The following is a 25,467-nucleotide window of genomic DNA, read 5'->3' as shown; positions in this document are numbered from 1 at the left end:
GGCGTCAAAGCAAATTGTTCAATTAGATGTATCGATTCGAGCATTTTTCAAATTTAATAACAAGATACAGAAGTTTTCGTACTCGAATGTATCTTTTGGTTCAACTGTGTTCCAAGGAATAGGATATTACATAGGGATTTTTAAATCTGAATATTGTAGATGTTGAAAATGACAACGCGAGTTCGCGCTCGCCATCTATGTGCAGATGCGCTAGTTACAATAAATAGTAACTAGAAGATAGTTCTAGATATAATCGATAGGTTTAAGATATTCTTTTGTTTTTATTCCTACTCCATGTAAGAAAGTGCAATAAAGGTTTTTCGGCTCAGAACAGTGTGATAGATTTATCCAAAGAATAAAATAATAGCTATTGTGATCTCTAAATACAGAAATAACAGCAGTAGATTTCGAAATCTGAATCTAAAGTACACAGTTCGAAATTATGGGATTAAAAATTTCTGCATCGCGGAGGTTTAGAGAGAATATGATTTACAAATATCAAATTTCGTTTCAGCATTTCTAAGTGTTTCAAATATACATGTTATTTACAATGTTTAAAATATTCGAAATGCTAAGTGTCCTTTGTAGAATTTTCAAGAGGTTCCAAATATCGTTATTCAAATTTTCAAGATTTTAAATCTAAGATTTTTAAAAGATTACATTTGTTTCTTTTTCGAGGGGGATGGCACTTTAAAGAGATTACGAATATCTTATTTCAAATTTCTGAAAGTTTCTATATAAGCGTCCTCTTGAGTATTTCCAAAAAATTTCCAAAATATTCTCTCCAAGATTATTCAAAGTTTTCGAATGTTCCTTCAACAAAGCATCTAAAATGGTAAATTAAAAACGACGTACCGGAAGCTGGTATGATCTTGACTGGTTCATCAGACTCCAAAGGATCGCTGTGACCGACTTCGTTCCTGGCAAAAATCCTTATCAGGTACATATGGTTCTCCTGTAAATCCCTGATATTCAATTTCTGTGTTTCAGCGTTCACTTTGCCTACTTCCATCCACATCGTCTTCTTCGCGTCCCTGATAGCAATTTTGTAACCTTCCAATGGTGCTCCACCATCGGATTCCGGTCTGCCCCATGAAATTACGACCGTGTTCGCTGCGATCTGCCTGATTTCCAATGGCGCTGTTGGTGGCGATGGCACGTCTGTGAAATCGCGAGCAATAAATTACAATTTCAATGAAAATTCGCTCACGATGACTAGATGTATACATATTTATAAAAGAAGAATACTTACTGGCATGAGTCATTAGGGTAACCGGTTCTGAGTTTGTAGGTAAACTGAGTCCCATGTTGTTCTCTGCGAAGATCCTGAAGATAAATTCGCTCTCTTTCAAATTTTCTATGCAATATTGAAGCGTCGTAGCGTCCAGGGTGACAACCTTCGTCCATCTTGCTCCTTTTCCAATCAATGGCCTCTTCTCGATGATGTATCCTATTTGGGACAGAATGCGGAAACGTAAGATTATTTTTCTATAGCCCCTTCAATGCATCGTTTCGATATTATCTATTTTATGTTTATATATTATATCGAATGTTATGGATTTATACAAATAATTAAACGATTCCTACTCAGATTCATCGTATCCTATTTTAACAGAGAATTTATACAGACGTTTTCTTCAGTTCTATTTTAACGAAATGACCATCGATATACCGTAGAGGTTGAGGTAAAGATCGATTTTAAATTTTAAGAGAAAAATGTGTAGACACAAGGGTTGATGTAAGACTTGGAAAATGATTTTCTAATCATTTAGAACGTCGTATTTCTCGTAAGAAATTATTTGTAAGTAAACGAGCTATTCAATTACAGCGTATACTTTCCATACAATTCTGATGATCCGTATCTATAGTGTACAATATTTATATAATTTATTATGTCCAGACATTATCTTATATTAATATATATATTTGATTAAATTATATTTGATTAAAAATTACCTGTGAGCTCTGATCCTCCATTGCTGGCTGGCGGAGACCAACTAAGTGTGACACTCTTACTGGTTACATTCGTCACTTGTACGTGTTGTGGACTCGATGGAGGTGCTACAAATAACATTGAACGTCGATCAGTAACGAAACATAAAGTACAAACTATGAAGATAATGAAACTTACTTTTACTCATAACTACCTTCGTCGACGGGAATATGCCAAGCAGAGCGTACATGGTGCTTTCGGTGAGCTTTGTTATTTCTAAGCGATAGCGGAAGCATTAAATAAGCGGAAAGTTACAATGCAAATGATTCAGAAGCGTTAGAATGATAATTTTTTATCTACCTACTATCGTTTTTAGTTTCGAAGCGTCTAAAATTTCAATTGTAGAATTAATATTATTTAAACTATTTTCGTTATGTACACTTACACGGTTTATTAAATTCCCATCAAAATCGATCAATTTAATTACTAATTGCCATTTAAAAGTCTCGTAGAAATGCTGTTATTATTTTGTACATTTTTAACATTTGAAACTTTAATTGCAAGATTGAAATCTCTTTAAATTATTTTCGCACATTAGCCTATAGCGATTTAAGCGATTAATATTGTAATTTTCAATAAGGATCGATCGATTTGCTTACTGATTCGTCTGCCTGCTGAAATTGGTTCTTCGGCTACGTATGGAGGACCAGTGCCAACACTGTTCTTCGCTGTTATCCTGAAGTTGTACGGTACATCTGTCTTCAGTTCCGATACGCTCAACTGCGTCGTTTCGTGCTTTGTGCTGCCGATCTGTAAACAACATTTTCAGTGTAATCAACAAGATGGAATTTGAATTTTCGTCAAAATATTCTCCCAAAGAGAACTGTTTTATCAACCTTCTGCCAAGATTTCTTCGATTCTTCTTTCATTTCAACGATATATTCGGTTATTGGTGTTCCACCGTCGTTCTCTGGAGGCTGCCATTTTATCGTGAAGGATGTCTTCGTCATTCCTGATACTTCTAGCGGTCCTCTTGGCGGTCCAGGTGGCTCTGCGAAGATACGTTAATTATGGTAATTTCACAAAGCTCAGACACGACCAAAAATCTTACACGTGGTTTCTGTTCTTACAAATGTAATATTCGATCGAATGTTTTCTAAACTTTGAGAAAATCTAGTCATTGAAAATTATTATTAACAGGAACGTATATTTTCTGACATTCTTATAGAGGAGGCACGATACACTAAAATTTCATGGCAATTTTTCCCAGAAGCAAACGTACGTTTATTGTTTAATCGATTCATCATTCGTAAGAAAATGTGAAACAGTTAGTAACGATATAAAAAGATAGGAAGAAAAGACGAAGAAATGTAAACTAAAGGTAAAGCAACACTCACGTAGAAAATATAAACGTTCAACCTACCAAAGGAAGTTCTCATTTTGACCGTTTCCGATTCCAATGGTTCTGACGCTCCGACAGCGTTCCTGGCGATGATTCTAAACTTGTATTCTGCATTCTGTTGCAGTTTGTGCACACAGAAGCTCTCCACTTCTTTGTCGATATCGACCATCTTCACCCAAGCTTTGCCCGGTTCGCATTTCTCGATCGTGTATTTCTCCAGTTCGATTCCACCATCGTCTTCTGGTGGTCGCCATTCGATGGTGACGCGATCTTGTCTGATTTCCTTGAAGTTCACTGGTCCTTGCGGCCTGCTTGGTTTATCTAAGACATTATAAACGGTTTATGATTAATTTAGAAAATAATACTGTAAATGCTTGGTAATTCATTTCGAATAGAAAATTATAAATGCTTGAGAATTAACTTAGAAAAGAGAAGATCGTTGTTAGATCGCAGCTTTTACGCACTTTAGAAGATTCAAAAGCGCAAAAATGCACAAAATGCGCGTAATATGTAGAAATATATGAAATATCGAAAGTAGAACGGCCGTTATAATATTTGGCAAGTGGAACGAATTTCTGCTTAGATTCTATTTCTTCAGTTTTCTCTGTACAAATATAAATTTGCACAAGTATCTGCGACTTAATTGTTATATTTCTTCCCTTGAAAATAATGTTATAATTCGTTAATAATAATAACAATACCTATGACTCTAAGATGTAAGTCAACCGAAGAGCTGCCAGCTTGATTCGCTGCCTTTGCTGTATAAGTAGCTGTGTCTTCTCTAACGAGTGAAGAGATAGAGATAGTAGAGGTCTTTTCTTCTGTCTGAATGGATACACGTTTATCCACTATCTTCTTGTTGTTCTTCGACCATGTAATTTCTGGTTTCGGGAAGCCGCTCGCTTGAATATCGATTTTCCATTGACTGTTCACCGGAAGTTTCTGGCTTGCCAAACTCTCGTCGTACGTGATCTTAGGCGGCTCTTGCACCTTCAGTTCGCACGTGGTCTCTGCTGTTCCTCTTTCGTTCTTTGCTTTCACTGTGAAGGTCGCCGACGATGTTTCCGTTGTCTTCGTGATCGTGTACTTTGCCACGCGATTTTCGTACGTGATGTTGCTGTCTTCGAAAATTTCCTCATTTCTCAACCTGAAAACAGTTGAATAGGTTGAAATTATTTCCTATTATTGTTGATATAATTTTTGATATTTTAGTACGCTACAATCTTTTTTAGTAAGACGATCTTGTAAGTTGATTTAAATTTGATAGAAACTATATTGAAAATTCGATAGACAAGTTTCCGGTTCAAATAGCTCAAATCAAAAAAGAATTACAAGAAGATGAAAATTTGATGGAAAAATTTATTCCAGAAAAATTTGTACTTCGGTTAATTTAAATTAAGAAGAGCGTTGTACTGGAAATTGAATAGAGAAATTTAAATCGTAGAGAAATGTTTCTGATAAAGTTTCATGAAATTTGCATGATTCGATAATGAAAATTCGTACCAAGTAATCTGAGGCGTTGGTGTTCCTCCAATGACGCAAGATAGGGTGACTGTTTCTCCAAGGCCAACGATGACACTCTTCAGAGGTTCTAGAAGAACTGGTGGTTCTGCAGCCGATGGTTTTGTTATCTTTATGTACGGAGAAGTTGGTGATGTTTCACCTGGTCCAGCCTCGTTTGCAGCTGTTACTCGGAAGGTGTACTCTTTGTTCGTGGTTAATTTCGTTACCGTATGTGTTGTTTCTGTTATCGTCTCTGTAATCTTGCTCCACCTTTAAATTAAAAAGATAAATATATTTCATAACTCATATTTATTATTCCATTGAAAAATATTAATCAAGATTTACTATAGCTTCATCGTATTGCTCTTAATTAAATATTTTTGTATATTTGAATATTTTATTCACAAATCAATTCTAATTCTTTTTATTCGAATATTCTACTCAGAAGTCATTCTGACAATGTTTTATTCGAGTATTTTATTCAAGCCTTTTCCCGTTTAATAAAAATACTCACGTAGTTTCATTCTTTTCTTGATACTCCAGAATGTACTCAACGATGGGCGAGTTTCCATCTGAATCTGGTTTCTTCCAGTGAAGCGTAACACTATCCTGAGTTACTTCCAATGGTTCTGGTGCTCCAGGTGCACTCGGTACCTCTGTAAATACACGGATAACGTAAGAACAAAATTTCTCAATAAAAATGTATCGTACAGTTAAAAAAAAAGAAGATGAAATATTCTAAAAATTATCTTGAAATTATTATAAATACTTACGGACGATAACGACGTTGATCTCGATGGTAGCCTCTCCGACGTTGTTCACCAGTTTCAAAGTATAATCACCAACATCTTCTTCTTGTATCTTCCTGATTGTTAATACCGCGGATTCTTCATCGATTGATGGCACAACTCGTTTCGATTTTGTAACCACGTTGCCGTTCACTGTCCATTCGTCGTTTGGTTTTGGTGTTGCGCTGAATTTCACGACCACTTCCACGTCTTCGCCTTTCCTTACTTTGTACTTCTTTGGTGTATCCGGACTAATCTTTGGCGCCGTTTCCATAACTGTGCACATTTAAACGGACGATAATATCAATTAAACGTTATCGATCGTAAATTTTGTCGTTGAATAAATTTCTTAAATTTCTTAAAACGTTTAAATACAGACATTTCTTTAATTTCGTTTGGTAGATATTTAATCTGAACGTTACCTTCGACTCTTAATTTCGATGATGTTTTCACGTTCGTCACCGCAGCTGTGTATTCCGCGATATCTTTGGCGGTACATTTTTTCACGATCAGTTTCTTCACGGTTCCCTCATCTATAATGGTGTACTTGGACGATTCCTTAAGGACTTCCGTTTTCCTATAATATCGTTACGTTACGTTTTATTGTTTAATTATTTATTTATTCACATGTTTTATATTAACATTTTATCTTACCTCATCCATGTGACTGGAACGTCGCGTGATATTTCAATAACGAAAACGGCATCGGCGTTCAATGGCACAAGGGTGACATCCGGTAATTTAGTGACGAATTCCACGCCAGGTTCCTCTACGGTCAGCTTTGCTGTTGATTTTTGTTCACCGACTTCGCAGGAATAAACGCCTGCATCCTCCGGTTCCGTATCGTAGATCTTCAGCTTCTGTCTCTTGCCATCGATCGACAATCGGACGTGTTCCGAAAATTGTAACTCTTGTCCATCTTTGAACCATCGAACCAACGCATCTCCTTTTGTTAGTTCTATCTCGAACGTTGCCCTCTCGCCTCTTGCTATTGTCACATCTTGCATCTTCGTAATAATTTCCGGTGGTAGTTCTACGATAATTTGTAAGAAAAGATGGTAAATAGTACATCGTCGTACTGTAAACTTTAATTTAATACTCGTGAAATAGTAGTTGTTATTTGTAAATTTTCCAAGTGCAGTTCTAATCTTTAGATGTTGGATTTTTTATATCACAGGTTGCATCTATTTCATTTAGAGTGAAACGACAATTATAAATTGTTGTTGTACAAGACCTTGGATTTTGACAAATGTATGTATATATAATAAAAAGAATATATTTATGATAAAAATGAAATAATATATACAGAGGTATCTTAAGTATAATAATTAGATATACAGTGACTACAAAAAGGATTGGTTCACACCTTTACTTTGTAATGAAATGTTTTCTGACCAGATTCTTGTTGTATATTTCATCTTCATGTTGGGTTGGCAACTAAGTGCAACTAATTTTGTCATTAGGTGGTATTGACAAAATCCGCAATCACTTAGTTGCCAACCCAATAGTATCAAATTTTTATACTCGTACGAAAGTGCTACTAAGTGGTATGAAATTTAATATACTTGGGACTAATTAACTAGCATACAAATGCTTTAATAAACACATTGGGGTGCCAATATATTTTGTAGCTACTGTACCAAGTACCATTTATGTAGGTACATGTAAACGAGGTGGATGACAAGTTCTAAATTATCTAAGTGATAGTTGGTTAGGTTTCACGAGTTTTATGATAGATACATTTAAACAGATGTTTTAATACATTCAGCACAATAAGTTAATAATATTTACCAATGACGGTGACTTCCGCTGAACATTTCTGATCGATAAGGCTGCACGTGTATTCTCCTTCGTCATGGACGGATGTGCTTCTAATGAACAATTTCCTAACGGTGCCTTCTTTAACAAATTCCAATTTCTCTTTACTTGGTCTCAAAGGCTCGCCATCCTTGAACCATTTAACGTCCGCTGTCGCCGATGTAACTTCGACCTCCAAAATGGCAACATCACGCTCCTTTACCTCGCAGTCTTGTAACTTCTTCACGAATTCCGGTTTCGTGGCTGTAATATTAAATTTCAATTACCTACGTGTCATACTTTTTCTTCAACAAATCGCTGTAAAATCGATCGTAATATTTTCCTTTAATAATCGTCACGGATTTATACATTTTTTCTTACCATCTATGTAATTATGCGTTTATGGAAAATTTAAAGATGCAAAAAAATGCACAGACTACACATAACGTGCAAAAGTATATAAGATATTCATTATAATATTTAATAAATAAAAAAATCTCTACCTGGAGACTACTTTTTTAATCGTGTTCATAAAAATATGAATTTCTATAGATATCTATTTGCGGTCTGATAATCGCTGTAAACCTAATCCTAATAATTATATTCAATGGTTGTATCCAATGTAGATTCAAATGTTTAATTTACAGTGACGTAGACATTCTTCTTATTATTATTTATATATTATTTATAGCGATTCTTACCTTTTACCGTAACTTTGCTCGACGTCGATTGATTCTTCACGGTGCACTTGTAAGTTCCTTCGTCCGTAGGATTCGTTTTCTTGATCACCAGCTTGTGCACTCGTCCTTCGTGAATGATCTCGCGATGATCCATTCCACTGATCTCCTGGTCGTTGTGCCACCATTTCGTAGACACCGTGTGCGATGTTTCACAGGTGAGTTCCAAGGTCTTGTACTCGTCGATGACGACTTCCTTCTCCAGAGTCTTGGTGAATGTTACTTTTTCCACGTCTACCGTCACTCTGGCACCGTGAGACGCTTTTCCAACTGGATTGCTCGCGACACACTTGTAATCGCCTGCGTCTACCTCTGAATCCGCGTTTCTGATCTCCAGTACGATGTTCTCGCCATCGTAGGTTTCTGTGACGTTCGGCGATTTCTCCAAGGGTTTGTTGTTTCTGTTGAGAAGTAAGTTATTGAAACGTTTGATTTATACCGATGACTAAAATATATATAATACGTGTTCGAAAGAAATTAAAATGGAACAGTGAAGATAACTGCTTTATCAGAAATTATTCAAATCCCTAACAGTGCACCGTTGTCCATAAAATTACCACGAGAAATAATAAATTGGTTATTTTGATCATTTAACGGCAATAGAAATTTGATATTTTAGAAGTAAAACAGAATACAAGTTGAGAAAATTCAATAAATTCATCGTTTTTTCACTACTCAGATATTGCAAGTACTAAGATATTTGTTAAGGTTTGAATTAAAAAAAAAAAAACAAAAAATAAAAATCTTGATATTTCACAAATAGCAAATAAGGCAAACTTGGATACAATAAAGCAGCTAATGATACCTTAACCACGTGACTTCTGGTACAGGGTTTCCAGTAACCTTCGCCACCAACTTGAAGGTACCTTTCTGCGGAACGGTGAGCTCTTGGAACCGTTCCGTGAAGAGTGGCGGTTCTGGAGCTCCGCTAGGTATTTCTACAAGAGTACACAGATAAATATCATTTTTCGCTATTACTTAGACAATTTCGTTATTCGAGTATTGCAAATACACAACAAATTAACGCAAGCAGAAGCATATCCTACCCTTCGATACACTGTGCTGTTCGTATGTTTGTTGCTGGAAGCTAATGGTCAGGGAAGGCTTCAAGTTTACTGAAAAATGATGTAGCGAAGCATGTTGCAGTATTAATATGTACAAGCGTAATGCCATATTATTTAATCTAAATTTAATGAGCATTGTTAGAAAAATTTCTCTCTTCACGACACGTATCGAATCAATTTCCTGATACGTTGTCGCATGATTATTCGAACGATACACATTTTGCATTTTGCTTTATTTCTATCGTAAAAGTTAGTTAAGGTCTACTTCTCGATGTTTGCACATATGATTCTTCATTGAAACAACGAACACCATTTCGATTCTGTATTATTATTATTGGCAACTAAGTGATTGCGGATTTTGTCATTACCACCTAATGGCAAAATCCGCAATCACTTAGTTGCCAACCCAATAGAAATCGACTTGAAGAGAAGTCGTTGGTGTCTTCGATTGAAACGGTTCATCGGCCTTTGATGCCATTCAAATAATTATGAATAAATAGTTATGATATCGCGAAACACGACAATGTGTATGGAACAAGAAGCTTTTATCGCAAGAAGCTAATATTCTGCGCAAAGTATGACTACGAGTTATGATATTCTTACTTTCAACTGTCAACGTAGCTTTCGTTTCGGCTGTGCCAAGATCGTTGGTAGCTACCACAGAATATTCCCCTGTGTCAGATACTTGAGGTTGAATCAGCGTGAGCGTATTCACGTGGCCATCTTGTTTCGGAGTCAAACCCTTCAGTGGTTTACCGTTCTTGTACCAAGTTACTTTAGGAGCTGGGTTTCCGACGATTTGAGTCGATAATACCACGGTTTCACCTTCCCGTATCACGTACGATTGTAATGGTTCTAGAATCTCTGGCGGTTCGTGTTTGCCAGTCTTCACCTGTGCGATTAGATTCAAATTTTTGAGAAGCAATATTTCTGTATACTATATTCAAACGGAACAACCTTTTAATCACCAAATTAGAGAAGAATCGAGTCCGCGGAACAATCATTTCGTAAAATATTTTTAATTTAATATTCTTCTCGTGCAAATTTTTTAAGTAACGTCTACGTTTAAATAGAACGAAACTTGCGAATTAGCAAAGTAGAGAAGCGTTCGATCTGTGCAGCATTTATTTTGTTGAAGATTAAAATTCGTATTTTCATCTATTCGATATTCTATCCTAAAAATCCTTCAATTCGAATATTAAATTATGGAAGAAGAAATTGCCTAACAAATTAATGGAATTACGTAGCAATTTCTTTTTATACGCGTAATTAGATCGTTGATGTTGTCGAATTAATTTAATTGTACGATATTATCGAATTAGAAATAATAATAAACTCTAGAACTAGTGAATTGCAATTATCAAATAATAATAATAATCACGATCGAAGTACTATTATTATTATATACGAACCTTCATAGGAATTTCTATGGTGGCTTCACCTTCCCTGTTTCTAGCAACGATAGTGTACTTTCCTTCCTGTTTCTTCTGTACTTTGGTGATCTTAATTACGCTGCAGTACATGTGCATGTCGCTTTCGGTAGCAACCACGATGTTCTCTTTGGTTGTAATCTGCGTATCTTTGTAGTACCAGGTTATTTCTGGTTCAGGTACTGCTACCAGTCGACATTCCAAAATCACATCATCACCTTCGTTGACGTATTTCGCCTTTGGTTTCCTTGAGAACGTTGGTGGTATTCCCTCCAAGATGTCGACGAGAGATGATTCTCTGCAGACATTTATTTGCAATTATATAGAACATGTATTAGGTCGTCCGAAAAGTTTCTTTCGTTTTATGAGGAAATAATGGATGCACGAGATGTTCCGTTTTATATTATTTTATCGAATTACGTACGATCCATTTTGTTCTATTAAAATAAAGATCACAACGTTAGACAGATTAGGTTTCATGTTTGTATAAAGATGCATCGTTGTGAAAGACGTGTCTGTAAAAGAAAGACACTTTTCGGACAACCTAGTATTTTAATTATAATTATTTAATTAGAATTACAATAGGCGTAGAAAAGATATTTACGTATCTTTCAACTATTCTTATCACTAATTTCAAGAATAAAAAATGAAATTATGCCAACAAATAGTATATTATATTTGCATAAAAATTCGAGAAAATATTAATAATACTGAAATAATAGAAATAGTAAATAATCAAAGATATCCTCAAACGAAGAAATTAATAATCGAATGTAAGTAATTTCTGGAACGTTATTTTAATATTTTGCGATATTATTAATAATATTTTCCAATTTATATCTAAAAAAAGATATGAAAAATCCAGTGGGGAAAAAGCGTACCTTGAGAGGCTCTTTCTGGATGGACCAGTAAGATCCGATCCGTGATCAGAAAGAGGCGCTTCCACAATTAATTCTGTGGTACTGGAAGCGAAACCAGCAGCGTTCTTGGCGACACAGGTGAAGGTGCCAGCATCTTCAGGGAACACTTCCCTGATGATCAAAGTTGCTACATTATCGTCGTCGTAGTACATTTGGAAGTCAGGTGATGGCTTGATGATGGCTGTCTGTCGGAACCAAGTTATCTGAGGCCTTGGTAGACCCTCCACTTGACATTCGAATTGGATCGTGTAACCATCTGGTGTGTGAATTGGCTGCAATTTTTCGATGAACCTCGGTGCTGATGTCTTCTCTCCGGGCGCTGGTTCTGTGATTATTAATTAATAATTTGCATTATATTTGTGACGCGAATTTTCTGCTAATACTTTTTACGATAACGTAACTTTTCTTTTATTCAGAATACAAATTAACGCGTTAATCAAATTCTTGTTAATTTGTGAAAATGTAAGAAATAATTATAGAGATCGTAAAGTAAAATTAGATAATTTGTAATTTAATCAAGCGTGTGAGAAAATGAGAAAGTTCACAATTACTTAATATGATTGGGAAATAATTTTCATCAAGATAAATCTTTATAGTTTTTTGTTAGTTAGGAAAAAGTGTGAATAAACTTACTTTCAAATACTGGTAATTTATCGATTTTCTCGTGCAATTTGCGCTGTAGATACAGAGTATAGTGCACTTCGTTGAGAAGATATTGCGCTGGAACCCAGCCCTTTTCTTCCGTCAGGTGTTTCTTCACGAACCACCAGTCTTGATTCGAATGTTCTAAAAAAGGCAACGTTAAAATGAAGATATCAAGGCAGAATATAGCAATAGTACTGTTAACCTAGTTACATCGATATGATGATGCACCGTTTCGTGTAGAAACGTATCAACTTACCGATAACGTAAACTCTTTCTCCTTCGACGAGGTTGATGGCTTCGTCAGTTTCTGCCACGTACGAGCAAATCGAGAACATTGTGTCGCCATCGCGTACAACGTATTCGATTTCATCTACAACATCAATTTATTCAAATACGTTATCCATTAATATAGGAGTAAGAATGACATGAAAATAAAAATTAGAGGATCGCTAGTATAAATGATATGAATAGAACTGAAATTCCATAATTGATTGATAGGTTGACATATTATTAATATTATAAACATTAACTTTTTAACCCCAATCATTAAAAAAAAAAAATAAAAAAAAATGAACGAACGCAAAGAGTGTGTATAAAAATCAAAATAATACGAAAAACGATTCAAGTAGTTTTCAACGATGTATTTTATTGAAACATGAACGTACCTTCCTCTGAAATGTCTTCTTCTCTGGTGATACTAAGCGAGGCCTCTTCTGTAAAGCGTCAAACAAAGTATTATAACAAAAGTAAGCAAAATCAATCACACAAGTCGATATCTATTAATACAATCAACTATTGATACAACAGATGCCGAAAATCGAAGCGTCAATATATTCTATATATTTTACGATATTATACAATCATACTTGTCTATCACGAGTACATGTGTCGCTAATAGACCTAATGCCGCTAGAAATTCGTTATACAGCGTTCTACTGCCATTTTTGTTGAAGTACGTTATAGGAAGTACCGATATGCTTTTCATTCGCAGTGGATTAAGAAGCGGAATATTGTAGGCGAGGCTTCGTTTCGGAGGCAGAAGGATGTTAGGGACAAGCATACTCACTAAATGCACCTTATGGTCTGACGAAGCGCGTTAATATTAGCTGAAAGCACGTTACATCAGATTAAACGTTATCTGCGAAAGCGGAAATCGAAAAATCCTCTCGAACCTTCGTCGAAGGTGGAAACTCGTCTCTTGCTCTTCAACTTCAGCGCCAACGTTTCGTCAGCTTCCTCCACCGAATATTTCCTCTCGCGTTTCAATTTCAAGCTCACGTCACCTTCTTCGATATCTTCCACCTTATATGGCCTTGGTTCCTTCTTCTTTCTCCTTCTCAGTGGCACTCTCATCTCATCAGTCTCCAATTCTTCTATACTATATTCATCTCTAGCCTCCTCGTCTGATTCTATGATCTCTTCTATAATTGGCCCAGAGTCGTCTTCGACTTCTTGCATAATTTTGATGGTTTCTTCCCCGGCTTCTTCAGAGTACGTCATCGGTCGTTTCTTAGGTTTCAGTTTAACCTTACCGGACATAGAAATGTCTTCTTCCTCGTAAGTGTTCAACGAGATCTTGAATTCTTGCTCTACATCTTCTTTGGTCTTCGTAGAACGTGGTCTGAACGTAACATTCTCTGCTTCTGTTACTTCTTTGATATCTGGCCTTGGTTTCTTCTTTGGACGTAACTTTCGAAGAGTAACATCTTCGTAGATTTCTTCGATTGGTTTTGGAGGCAGTTTTGGAGGTTTCCTTTTGACTGTGAATTCTTGGACCTCTTCTTCTTCTTCTTCTGGTTGTTCCACTTCTTCGATCTTTTTGATCGTTAATTCTTCAGCAGCCTCTTCCGTAACTTTACGTACAGGTTTCTTCTTCTTTATTTGTACGTCGGTTGATATTTCTTCTTCTTCTTTAGGTTCTTCAGGAGCTCGAGCTTTCTTTATGGTTACGGCAGTTTCTTCAACCTCCTCCGTGACTGGCGTTGGTTTCTTTTCTGGCTTCTTCTTCTTCTTGATGGTAATCTCTTCAGGAGCCTCCTCCGCTTCGGTAGGAACTAATTTTTTGATAGTTACCTCGGCAGCTTCTTCCTCGACGACTGGCTTTTTCTTCGGTTTCTTTTTCAACGATATTTCTACTTCTTCCGGTTTCTTCTCTTCCTCCACTGGTTTTGGTTTCGTGAGAGTCACTTCAGCGACCTCTACTTCCTCCGTTAGCGGTTTCTCCTTTGGTTTCTTCTTTTTCAATGTTACTTCCTCTATAATTTCCTCTTCTTCCTTCTCTACAGGGACAGGTTTCCTAATAGTGACTTCATCGGCAGCTTCTTCGACCACGGGCTTCTTTTTCTTTGGTTTTTTCACATCTACTTTCTCACTTACTTCCTCTGGTGCCTTTTCTTCTTCCTTTGGAACTGGTTTCAGTGTAACTTCTTCAATCACTTCTTCTGAAACCGGTTTCTCCTTTGGCTTCTTTTTCTTAAGTGTTACTTCCTCTATAATTTCTTCTTCTTCCTTTTCTACTGGAACTGGTTTCTTGATAGTAACTTCATCGGCAGCTTCTTCAACCACTGGCTTCTTCTCCTTAGGTTTCTTCACCTCCACTTTCTCAGTTGCTTCCTCTGGTGCCTTTTCTTCTTCTTTCGGAACTGGTTTCAGTGTAACTTCTTCAATCACTTCTTCTGAAACCGGTTTCTCCTTTGGTTTCTTCTTTTTCAATGTTACTTCTTCTATAATTTCTTCTTCTTCTTTTTCTACTGGCACTGGTTTCTTAATAGTGACTTCATCGGCAGCTTCTTCGACCACGGGCTTCTTTTTCCTTGGTTTTTTCACATCTACTTTCTCACTTACTTCCTCTGGTGCCTTTTCTTCTTCCTTTGGAACTGGTTTCAGTGTAACTTCTTCAATCACTTCTTTTGGAACCGGTTTCTCCTTTGGTTTCTTCTTCTTAAGTGTCACTTCCTCTATAATTTCTTCTTCTTCCTTTTCTACTGGAACTGGTTTTTTGATAGTAACTTCATCGGCAGCTTCTTCAACCACTGGTTTCTTCTCCTTAGGTTTCTTTACCTCTATTTTCTCAGTTACTTCCTCTGGTGCCTTTTCTTCTTNCTTTCGGAACCGGTTTCAGTGTAACTTCTTCGGTTACTTCTTCTGAAACCGGTTTCTCCTTTGGTTTCTTCTTTTTCAATGTTACTTCTTCTATAATTTCTTCTTCTTCTTTTTCTACTGGCACTGGTTTCTTAATAGTGACTTCATCGGCAGCTTCTTCCTTCACAGGTTTCTTCCTTTTAGGTTTCTCTATTTTTTCAGTTACTTCTTCAGCAGCTTTTTCTTCTGGTTTTTTCAAAATGACTTCTTCAACCACTTCTGCAGGCGCCTTCTCCTCTGGCTTCTTCTTTATAACAACGTCTTCTTTAATTTCTTCTTCCACTTCCTCTTTCTTTTTTATTGTAACTTCAGCAGCCTCTTCTTCTTTTACGGGCTTCTTCTTTGGCTTTTTCACAATTGCTTCTTCAACCACTTCTTCAGGCTTCTCCGGCTTCTTCTTTAACGTCACTTCAGTCACTATTTCTTCTTCTTGTACTTCTTTCTCCTTCAAAACTGGCTTCTTGATGGTAAGTTCAGCAGGAGCTTCTTCAATAGGTTTCTCTGGTTCCTTCTTCAAAGTGATATCTTCTACTACTTCTGGAACTTCCTCTGGTTTCTTCTTTTCAGGCTCCTTCAGCGTTACCTCTTCTTCCATAGGAACCTTGTCTTTGGGTTTCTTTGGTTTCACTTTACGCTTCACAGTGGTTTCTTCAAGTTCTTCTTTGGGTACTTTAGGAGCTTCTTCTTCTTCCTTCGCTGGGAACTCTTCCACACCTTCGTCCTCAGGTTTGTCTTTTTTCCACCCCTTTAACGTTATCTTCTCTGGTTCCTCTTCTGGCTTGTCTTTTTGAGGTATTCTGAACTTAACTTCAGGTTCTTCATCCGGTTCTTGTGGTTTCGGTTTTCCCTTTATCAACGGAATCTGTTCGATCTCTTGATCTGGCTTCTTCTTCTCTCCTGGTTCATATGGTTTTGAAACTGGCTCTGGTGCTGGTTTTTCTGGTTCTTCGTATTTCTCTGGTTCATATTTCTCCAGTTCTGGTCTGTCGAAATCCAAAGGCTTTAACTCATCGTGTTCTAATTTCACCTTTGGTTTTTCTTTTTTCTCTGGTTTTACTTCCTCTTCTGGTACTGGTTTGGGTGGTTTCTTCAATGGTTCTTCAATTTCTTCTGGTTTCTTTTCAGGAACCTTCTTTAGTTTCACCTTTTCAGGTTCCACTTTTTCTTCTTCAGGTACCTTGCCTTTGCCAACGACCAACTTCTGTGGCTCTTCTGGTTTTTCTGCAGGCTTCTTCGGTGGACGTTCGTATATCGATTTATCCTCCACTTTCTCCAAAGGTACCTTCTTCAATTCTTCGAATTCTTGATCCAATTTTTCCAATTCTGTAATTTCTTTCTTAGGAAGTTTAATCTTTTTCACCTTTCGCTTCAGCACTTCTAGAGCTTCCTCGGTGTTTCTAGACAGAATACCAGATTGAACCGGATTGTCTTCTAGTTCCGTTACCTTTGGATATTGAATTTCAGGCGGATAATCACCGACGAATGTAAGTCTGCTTCGTAACATGATCTTCGGGAATTTGGCTTCTTCGACTACTTTCTTCTTCGAAACTGTCACTTTCTTCAATTTGATCGCAGCGAACTGAACGGTTTCTGTCGGTTCTGAGTATTTGAGCTTCGTGGGTTTGATCTCTTTTCTTTCGATTTTTTGAGGGACCAATTTTTGCAAAGATTCTGGTAAAGGTTTCTTCTCCTTCTTTTTCTTTGGTTCCCATTGAATCTTCTCAGGCATGGGTTCCAGTACAGGTCTTTCGTACTCCGGTTCGACCCATTCTTCGATTTCATCTTTCTTCACTATCTTCTTCCTTTTCTTCTTCACAACCTTTGCTTCCTTTGGTTTCTCAGGAACTTCTTCTAGTTTCTCTTCTGGTATTTCTTCTTTTTCCTCTTTCAAAGCTTTTTCTATAGGAATCTCTTCGACTACTACTTCTTTCAGTTTCTCTTCGACTGGTACAGCCTTGCGTTCTTCAGGTTTCCTTGTTGGTGTTTCTTCAGCAACAGTTTCTGGAACAACTTCTGTGGTTTCAACAGCATCCTTTGGAATAATCTCTTTCTTGGCTTTGACCATCTTTGGCTTCTCTTCTGGTATTTCTTCTATCTTCTCCTCGTGTTGTTCTTCCTCTACAACGGTGGGTTTCTTTTCTGCTGTGATTTTCTTTTTCTTTGGTTTTTCTTTTGGTTTCTCTTCCTCCGTTTCCACTTCTTTTGCTCTTTCTTCTTCTGGTTTCACTTCCTCTGGTTTTTCTTCTACCACTTCCTCTTCTTTTGGTTTCTTTTCCTTTGGCTTTTCTTCCTTTACTTCTTCCTTTACTTCCGGTTTCTCTTCAGGAATTTCCTTCACTTTCGGTTTTTCTTCAATCACTTCACCGTTCGTCACAACTTCCTCCTTTTTCTTCTTCTTAGGTACCTTCTTCACAGAAACCTCGGTAACCGTTGCCTCTTCTTCAACCTTTTCTTCCTCTTTAGGAACAGCCTTCTCTTCCCTTGGCTTCTCTTCTTTTATTTCTTCTGTAGTAATCTCAGTAACCACTTCAGTCGTTTGTAACTCTTCCTTCGGAAGGACAGTCTTCTTAGCCTTCCTTTTCTTTGGTTCTTCCGCTGTAATCTCTTCCACAACTTCCTCTACTTGTTCCTCTTCAGCTTCCTTCGGTGTTAATTTCTTCCTAGGAGCCTTCTTTACAGTAACCTTCTTTTCTTTTACTTCTGCTTTCTCTTCCTTCTCTTCGATTATTTTAGCCTTATCTTCTTCTGGTTTCTGCACTTGTAATTCTTCTTCCGCAGTCGTAGAAATAACTTCAGTGGTTATAATACCATCTTGAGGCGTAATTTCTTTCTTGGCTTTAATCTTCTTTGGCTTCTCAGTTACAAGTTCTTGTACTTCTTCCTCTGGCTGTTCTTCCGTTTCAGACACACCTTCTTTCGGTGCTTCCTTCACTTTAACCTCTTTTTTGATCACCTTCTCTTCTATCTCCTTAATCTCAGTAGCCTTCTTCTTCTTAGGTTTAACCTCTTCAGGAAGTTTCTCCGTGATCATTTCAGAAATCACTTCAGTCACTTCAACACCTTCTTTCTCTATAACAGTTGGTTTCGCCTTTTCTTCTTTAGGTACCTCAGGTTTTATTTCTTCCACAGCTTCGTCCTCCTCTTCGGTTTCAAGGGCTGTAACTGGTTTCTTCTTCTTCTTTGGTACTTTCTTTACTTCTACTTTAGTAACTTCTGCCTTTTCTTCTTCCACTTCCGAGGGTTTGGCTTCTTCAGGTTTAGCCTTCTTCTCAAGCAACTCCTCGACAGAAGTTTCGGTAATAATTTCAGTGATTTCTAAACCTTCTTTTGGTAGAATCTTCTTTTTGGCTTTTTCTTTAACAGGTTTCTCAATCACGATCTCTTCGATTTGTTCCTCAGGAGCTTTGCCTTCTGTAATTGTAGCTTTTTTCTTCTTGATTATTTTCTTCGTTGGTGTTTCAATGATTTCTACGATTTCACTTTCCTCCATGGCTTTTGCTTCTTCTATGGTCTTCTGTATAACTTCTTCCACTACCTTTTCCTTCTTATCTTTAGGTTTCTTTCGAATGATCTTCTTTGATGGTGTCTCAATTGTTTCAATGATCTCTTCTTCTTCTTCTACTACCTCTTCAGGTTTCTTCGGTGCTTTCTTCAGATCAACCTTTGTTACTTTAACCGTTTCTTTTCCTTCTTCTACTTTAGGTTTTGCTTTTTCTTTTTGTGGTTTTTCGATAATAATTTCTTCAACGATCTCTTCAGGAACACCGTCATCTTTCACTATAGCTTTCTTCTTTTTTACTACTTTCTTAGTGGGTGTCTCAACGACTTCTACTATTTGTTCTTCCTCCATTTTGGTTATTTCTTCTAGTGGCTTCTGAATTATCTCTTCGACCACGATCTCTTCCTCTCCTTTCTTCATTGGACGAATCTTCTTTCGAATTATTTTCTGAGTGGGTGTTTCGATTGTTTCGAAGATCTCTTCTTCCTCTTTGATGACCACCTCCTTCTTCTTCTTTGGAGCTTTTCGTACATCGTGTTCAGTGACCGTCACTGTTTCTACTTCTTCTATGATTGGTCGAGCTTCTTCTTCTTGCGGTTGCTCTATTATTATCTCTTCCACGACTTCCTCTGTTACCTCGTCTTTACCCGGCACTGGCTTCCTCTTCTTGATGATCTTTTTGATAGGTTTGACTTCCTCGATGATTTCCTGTTTTTTCATTAAAAAAATATATAATTTGTACTTGTGTTATTAATTTTAGACATTTTAATAGGTCATTTCATAAGTAGTGTACTTTTTTATTTTTGAAATATTGTATTTTTGATGCATGAAAAGAATTGATTTTTATTTTTAGTTTCGTTTTTTATTTCTTGTTACATTATAATTTCCTCTTAATTTCTAATAAATAGTCGATTATTTTCATCTAATCGATACATATATTAAAAGTTACATTATGTATGAGATGACCTACCCAAATAAAACAATCTTACGATCAGTCATAAATCCTACCTTTTCAACCACTTCTTCCGTGACATCTGTGAAAAGAACAAAATGTTTTAGATCTGCTTAACAAATATTCTCAACATTAAGCATTTCTTTATGGCAGAAACCATTTGACAAACCATTAACGAATAAACGAAGTATTGATATAGAAAGCATATATATATATAAACCAATAGCTCATCAACAGGTACACCGATCAATGTTACATGTATAAAGTATAAAAATATAAGTATATTTGTCCATCATGTCTTTGTATCTTGTTCTGTTTATATCGTATAATATATTTATGCGCTATTTGGTAAATGAATAATGACATGATCAAGGGTAAACGTATATATCTATAGTTGTATGAGATGATAGTAATACGTAAGAAATAGGCTTACCTTCTGTCACATTCTTGTCAGCTTTAGGTTTTGTTGGTCTTTTGTGTTTTGGTTTTTCGTGTATTTCTGGTGTAGTGTCTTCGTGGATTTCTATTGTTGCTGTTAATGGTTCTTTACCTTCCTCTTCCACGGTCACCTCTTCAGTGACCTGTTCTTTACCTTCGTGTTTCCTGGTGACACGCTTTTTGCGTACAGTTTTCCTTGTTCCTTCCTCGGTCACGATCTCGCTTGTTACGATCTCTTCTTTGACCTCTTCGACAGGCGCGGCTGGTACAATCGATTTTATCGGTAATATCATTGGTTTATCTTCGACAATTTCTTCGACAGTTACGACTGGCTCTTCGCCTTCTTCTTCTATCGTTGTCTCTTCAACAACTATTGGTTTCTCGTCAGCACGTTTGGTCGTGGTTTTCTTCTTTTTGATCTTTCGCGGTTTCTTTTCAGGTATTTCTTCTGTAATTACGGTTGTAACAACCTCAACAGTTTCGACAATGTCGTCGTCTTTGGGAACGAATTTCAGATAATCTTCGGGTTTCTTCTCTTCCTCTTTCTCTTCTTCCGGTTTTTTCCAAGGTTTCAGTTTGATCTTCTCAGGCTCCTCCTTTGGAGCTTCTCTTTCAGGAATTCTCCTCTTTATTTCTTCTTCTTCTTCCGGTTCTTCTGGTTTTGGAATTCCAGGTATTATTGGAATAGCCTCGGTTTCCTGAGCTGGTGTTTTACGTTCTTTCTTTGGTTTTTTACTTGGAACTTTCTTGGGAACTTTCTCTCCCGGCTCAGGATACTCTGGCACCTCTCTTTCTTCCAGTTCAACTTCTGGTGCTTCTATCTCATAAGGTTCAAATGGTTTTAATTCAGGATATTCTTTCTCTTCTTTTTCTTTCTTTGGTTTTTCTTTTTCTTCTTTTTTCTTTGGAACGGGAGCCTCTTCTTCTAAGACACTTGGAACCTTCTCTGGTATCTTCTTCAGTTTCACAGTCTCTGGTGTTTCCTCTTCTGCAATCCACGGCTTTCCTTTGCCTATTTTCAGTTTCTTCGGTTTTTCTTCTTCAGGTTTTTCTGGTTTAGATTTACGTTCATATGGTGCCATTTCTTCTACCTTTTCTAATGGAACTTTCTTCAATTCTTCAAATTCTTGATCTACTTTCTCTAATTCTGTTATTTCTTTCTCTGGAAGTTTCACCTTCTTATGTCTTATCTTCTTTAATTTCAGTGCTTCTTCCATGGTATGAGATAGAATACCATTCTGTACGTAATTAGGTTCAAGTTCAGTTATAATTGGATATTTAATCGACGGTGGCCATTCGTGTTCTGTGATACGGCTGCGTAAAAGAATTTTAGGGAACTTTTCATCCTTGTCTTCTTTTTTCTTCGGTTTGACAGGAGCTTTCTTTAGTTTAATTTGCGCGAATAAAGGAGTAGCTGGTTCTTCGATCTTAGGTTTAATTGCTTTCTGTTCCTTGATACTGATCCTCATCAACTGAGGTTTCTCACCTTCAATCTTCTCAACAGGTTTTTTCTTTTTAACTTTCTTCTCTGGTTTTATTTCTGGTACAGGTTCTTCAAGTTTCTCTAGTGGTAATTCTTTCTTTAACTCCTCGAACTCCTGATCCAACTTCTCAAGTTTTGCTATTTCTTTTTCTATGCGTTTGATCCTCTTCTTCTTTGGTTTTGGTAACTTATCAGCTTCTTCAATGTTGCGAGATAAGATACCATTTTGGATCTCGTTTGGTTCGAGCTCTTCGATCTTCAAATGTTTTATCGCCGGAGGCCACTCAATAGGTGTAATTCGGCTTCGAAGAAGGACGCGAGGAATTTTGTCTTTTTTCTCCACTGGGCGTTTCACAGTTGGAGTCTTGCGTAATTTAATTTGAGCGAACTGAGGTTTATCCACCGATACTTCTTGAACTTCGAGTTTTGTGGCTTCGAATTTGGTTATTTTCATACGTTGGAGCTTCACAGGTTTCTTCTTAGCTTTTTCTAGAGGAACTTCTGGAGCTTCAGGTGCTTCGATCTTCTCTTCTTCAGATATAAGAACTTTCTTAGGAACTTTCTTTTTAATGATCTTTTTCGATTTGTCTTCTTTCGTAACGGTCTCAGTCACTTCTACTTCTTCGGGTGCTTCCGCCTTTTCTGTAGGTTCTATACGTTCTGCAACAGGAAGTGCTTTTACAATTTCTTCGACAACTTCTTCAACAGGACCTTCAGTGACAGTTGTGACAGGTCGCTTTCCTTTTTCTTCAATAGTAACAATCTCTGTTACTTGTTGTTCTTTTCCTTTGCGTTTGATAACCTTCTTTTTGGTGACTTTCTTGGGTTTGCCTTCTTTTGTCACTTCTTGCGTAACTGTAACTTGTTCACGGACCTCTTCAACTTCTCCTGGTTTAGCATGTTTTGGGGCCGGAAGAGCTTTTAGTGTCTCTTCAACTATTTCTTCTGTAGGACCTTCAGTAACAGTTGTAACTGGAAGCTTGCCTTGCTCTTCAACAGTGATAACTTCAGACACTTGTTGCTTTCTTCCTTTGCGTTTGATGACCTTCTTCTTTGTGATCTTCTTAGGTTTACCTTCCTTAGTAACTTCTTCAGTAACCGTAACTTGTTCGCGAACTTCTTCAACTTCAGTTGGTTTCACATATTCTGGAACAGGAACTGGTTTTATTACATCATCAATCAGTTCTTCAACAGGTCCCTCAGTTACGGTTGTGACAGGAGCTTTTCCTTCTTCCTCGACTGTGACAACTTCTGTTACTTGCTGTTGTGGTCCTTTACGTCTGGTAACCCTCTTTTTAATTGTTTTCTTTGGTTTACCTTCTTTTGTAATTTCTTGGGTCACAGTGACTTGTTCACGAAGCTCCTCGATTTCTGATGGTTTAGCATATTTCGGTGCTGGTAGAGTTTTCAGTGTTTCTTCGACTACTTCTTCTGTTGGACCTTCAGTGACAGTTGTAACTGGAGCCTTGCCTTGTTCTTCGATAGTAACTACTTCAGTAACCTGTTGTTGCTTTCCTTTACGTTTGATCTGCTTTTTCTTGGTGACTTTCGTTGGTTTACCTTCCTTAGTTACCTCTTCAGTGATAGTTACTTGTTCACGAACTTCTTCTACTTCTGTAGGTTTCACACGTTTTGCAGCAGGTAATGGTTTTACCATTTCCTCTACTATTTCTTCGACGGCACCTTCAGTGACGGTTGTCGCAGGTCTCTTTCCTTGTTCTTCGATGGTAACAACTTCAGTCACCTGTTGTTTTCTGCCTTTACGCTTAATGACCTTCTTTTTGGTGATCTTTTTCGGTTTCCCTTCTTCAGTGACTTCTTGGGTGACAGTAACTTGTTCACGAATTTCTTCTTCCTCACCCGGTTTGGCATATTCTGGACCTGATAATGTCTTAATCGTTTCTTCAACGATTTCTTCTGTAGGACCTTCAATAACAGATGTAACTGGAGCCTTTCCCTGTTCCTCAATTGTTATTACTTCAGATACCTGCTGTTCTTTTCCTTTGCGTGTGATTACTTTCTTTTTCTTAACCTTCTTGGGTTTTCCTTCCTTGGTTAATTCTTCAGTGATAGTTACCTGTTCATGGACTTCTTCTACTTCAGATGGTTTGACAAATTCTGGAGTTGGTAGTGGTTTCAGCACGTCTTCAACTACTTCTTCTACTGGACCTTCAGTGACAGTTGTGACAGGTCTCTTGCCTTGTTCCTCCACAGTAGTAACTTCTGTAACTTGTTGTACTTTGCCTTTGCGCTTGATAACCTTCTTCTTGGTAGTTTTCTTTGGTTTACCTTCTTTAGTCACTTCTTGCGTAACTGTTACTTGTTCATGAACCTCTTCGACTTCATCTGGTTCGGCATATTCGGGAGCTGGTAATGCTTTTATGGATTCTTCTAGTATTTCTTCTGTAGGACCTTCAGTGATAGTTGTAATCGGTGCCTTGCCTTGTTCTTCAACTGTGACAATGTTAGAGACTTGCTGCTCTCTTCCTTTGCGTTTAATAACTTTCTTCTTGGTAACTCTCCTAGGTTTACCTTCTTTAGTGACTTCTTCCGTAATAGTTACTTGTTCACGAATTTCCTCTTCTTTAAATGGTTTAATTTTTTCTGGAGTTGGCAATGGTTTTATTATTTCCTCGACCAATTCTTCAGTGGGTCCTTCAGTTACAGTTGTAACAGGAGCCTTGCCTTGTTCTTCGACTGTTGTAACTTCTGTGACTTGTTGCACTTTTCCTTTGCGTTTGACTACCTTCTTTTTAGTTACCTTTTTAGGTTTGCCTTCTCCCGTTACTTCTTCTGTAACGGTTACCTGTTCGCGTATTTCTTCTTCTTCTCCAGGTTTAGCGTACTCCAGTGCTGGAAAAGCTTTCAGTGTCTCTTCAACCACTTCTTCAACAGGTCCTTCAGAGACAGTTTTAACAGGTCTCTTACCCTGTTCTTCAACAGTGACAACCTCTGTTACCTGTTGTTCTTTGCCCTTACGTCTGATTATTTTCTTTTTGGTCGTCTTCTTTGGTTTGCCCTCATTAGTCACTTCTTGAGTGACTGTGACTTCTTCTCGAATCTCTTCCACTTCAGATGGTTCGACGTGTTGAATTATGGGTAGAGGTTTCACAAATTCCTCCACTACTTCTTCTACAGGACCCTCGGTTACGGTTGTAACAGGTCGTTTACCTTTTACTTCGACTGTTACCACTTCAGTCACCTGTTGTCCTTTGCCTTTACGTTTAATAACCTTCTTCTTGGTAATCTTTTTAGGCTTGCCTTCTGTGGTTACTTCTTCTGTGACTGTTACTTGTTCACGTATCTCTTCAATTTCTTCTGGTTTAGCGTGTTCTGGAGCAGGAAGTACTTTTAGTGTATCTTCTAGTATTTCCTCCAGTGGACCTTCAGTAATTACAGTAACTGGTGCTTTTCCTTGCTCTTCGACAGTGACAAGTTCTGTGACTTGTTGTTTCTTCCCTTTACGCTTGACAATCTTTTTCTTAGTTACCTTCTTAGGTTTGCCTTCTCTTGTCACTTCTTCTGCCACAGTCACTTGTTCACGTATCTCTTCCACCTCAGTTGGTGTGATATACTCTGGAAGTGTCAGCGGCTTTATGACTTCCTCTACAACTTCCTCCACAGGTCCTTCAGTTACCGTTGTAACAGGTCTCTTTCCTTGTTCTTCAACGGTTACCATCTCAGTCACTTGTTGTTCTTTTCCTTTTTGTTTGATTATCTTCTTTTTGGTGGTCT

At 37.3% G+C, this 25,467-nt stretch overlaps 1 protein-coding gene and 1 long non-coding RNA gene across 2 annotated transcripts in view; one reads left to right on the top strand and one right to left on the bottom strand.

Moving 5' to 3' along the window:
* Positions 1-25,467, bottom strand: part of LOC122569054 (titin) — a 229,553-nt gene that overhangs the window by 1,762 nt on the left and 202,324 nt on the right. The window contains 26 exon segments of the mRNA XM_043729518.1: positions 856-1,161; positions 1,253-1,450; positions 1,957-2,061; positions 2,132-2,209; positions 2,593-2,743; positions 2,830-2,984; positions 3,357-3,656; positions 4,037-4,482; positions 4,839-5,108; positions 5,353-5,494; positions 5,612-5,902; positions 6,049-6,203; positions 6,281-6,659; positions 7,418-7,687; positions 8,125-8,561; positions 8,966-9,098; positions 9,207-9,275; positions 9,828-10,116; positions 10,637-10,952; positions 11,536-11,899; positions 12,208-12,360; positions 12,476-12,589; positions 12,885-12,932; positions 13,392-15,321; positions 15,323-19,567; positions 19,868-19,893. Of these exon segments, the coding sequence (XP_043585453.1) occupies positions 856-1,161; positions 1,253-1,450; positions 1,957-2,061; positions 2,132-2,209; positions 2,593-2,743; positions 2,830-2,984; positions 3,357-3,656; positions 4,037-4,482; positions 4,839-5,108; positions 5,353-5,494; positions 5,612-5,902; positions 6,049-6,203; positions 6,281-6,659; positions 7,418-7,687; positions 8,125-8,561; positions 8,966-9,098; positions 9,207-9,275; positions 9,828-10,116; positions 10,637-10,952; positions 11,536-11,899; positions 12,208-12,360; positions 12,476-12,589; positions 12,885-12,932; positions 13,392-15,321; positions 15,323-19,567; positions 19,868-19,893 (11,370 nt within the window).
* LOC122569055 overlaps positions 1,390-25,467 on the top strand; it is a 66,293-nt gene continuing 42,215 nt past the window's right edge. Inside the window, exon 1 of the long non-coding RNA XR_006317309.1 lies at positions 1,390-1,474. This is a non-coding gene — a long non-coding RNA (uncharacterized LOC122569055). The remainder of the gene's footprint in view (positions 1,475-25,467) is intronic.

Source organism: Bombus pyrosoma, linkage group LG7, assembly GCF_014825855.1.
Source record: "Bombus pyrosoma isolate SC7728 linkage group LG7, ASM1482585v1, whole genome shotgun sequence".
NCBI classification, from domain to species: Eukaryota; Metazoa; Arthropoda; class Insecta; order Hymenoptera; family Apidae; genus Bombus; species Bombus pyrosoma.
The sequence above is the reverse complement of the archived record's forward strand: the minus strand, read 5'-3'. Positions and strand labels throughout refer to the sequence as shown.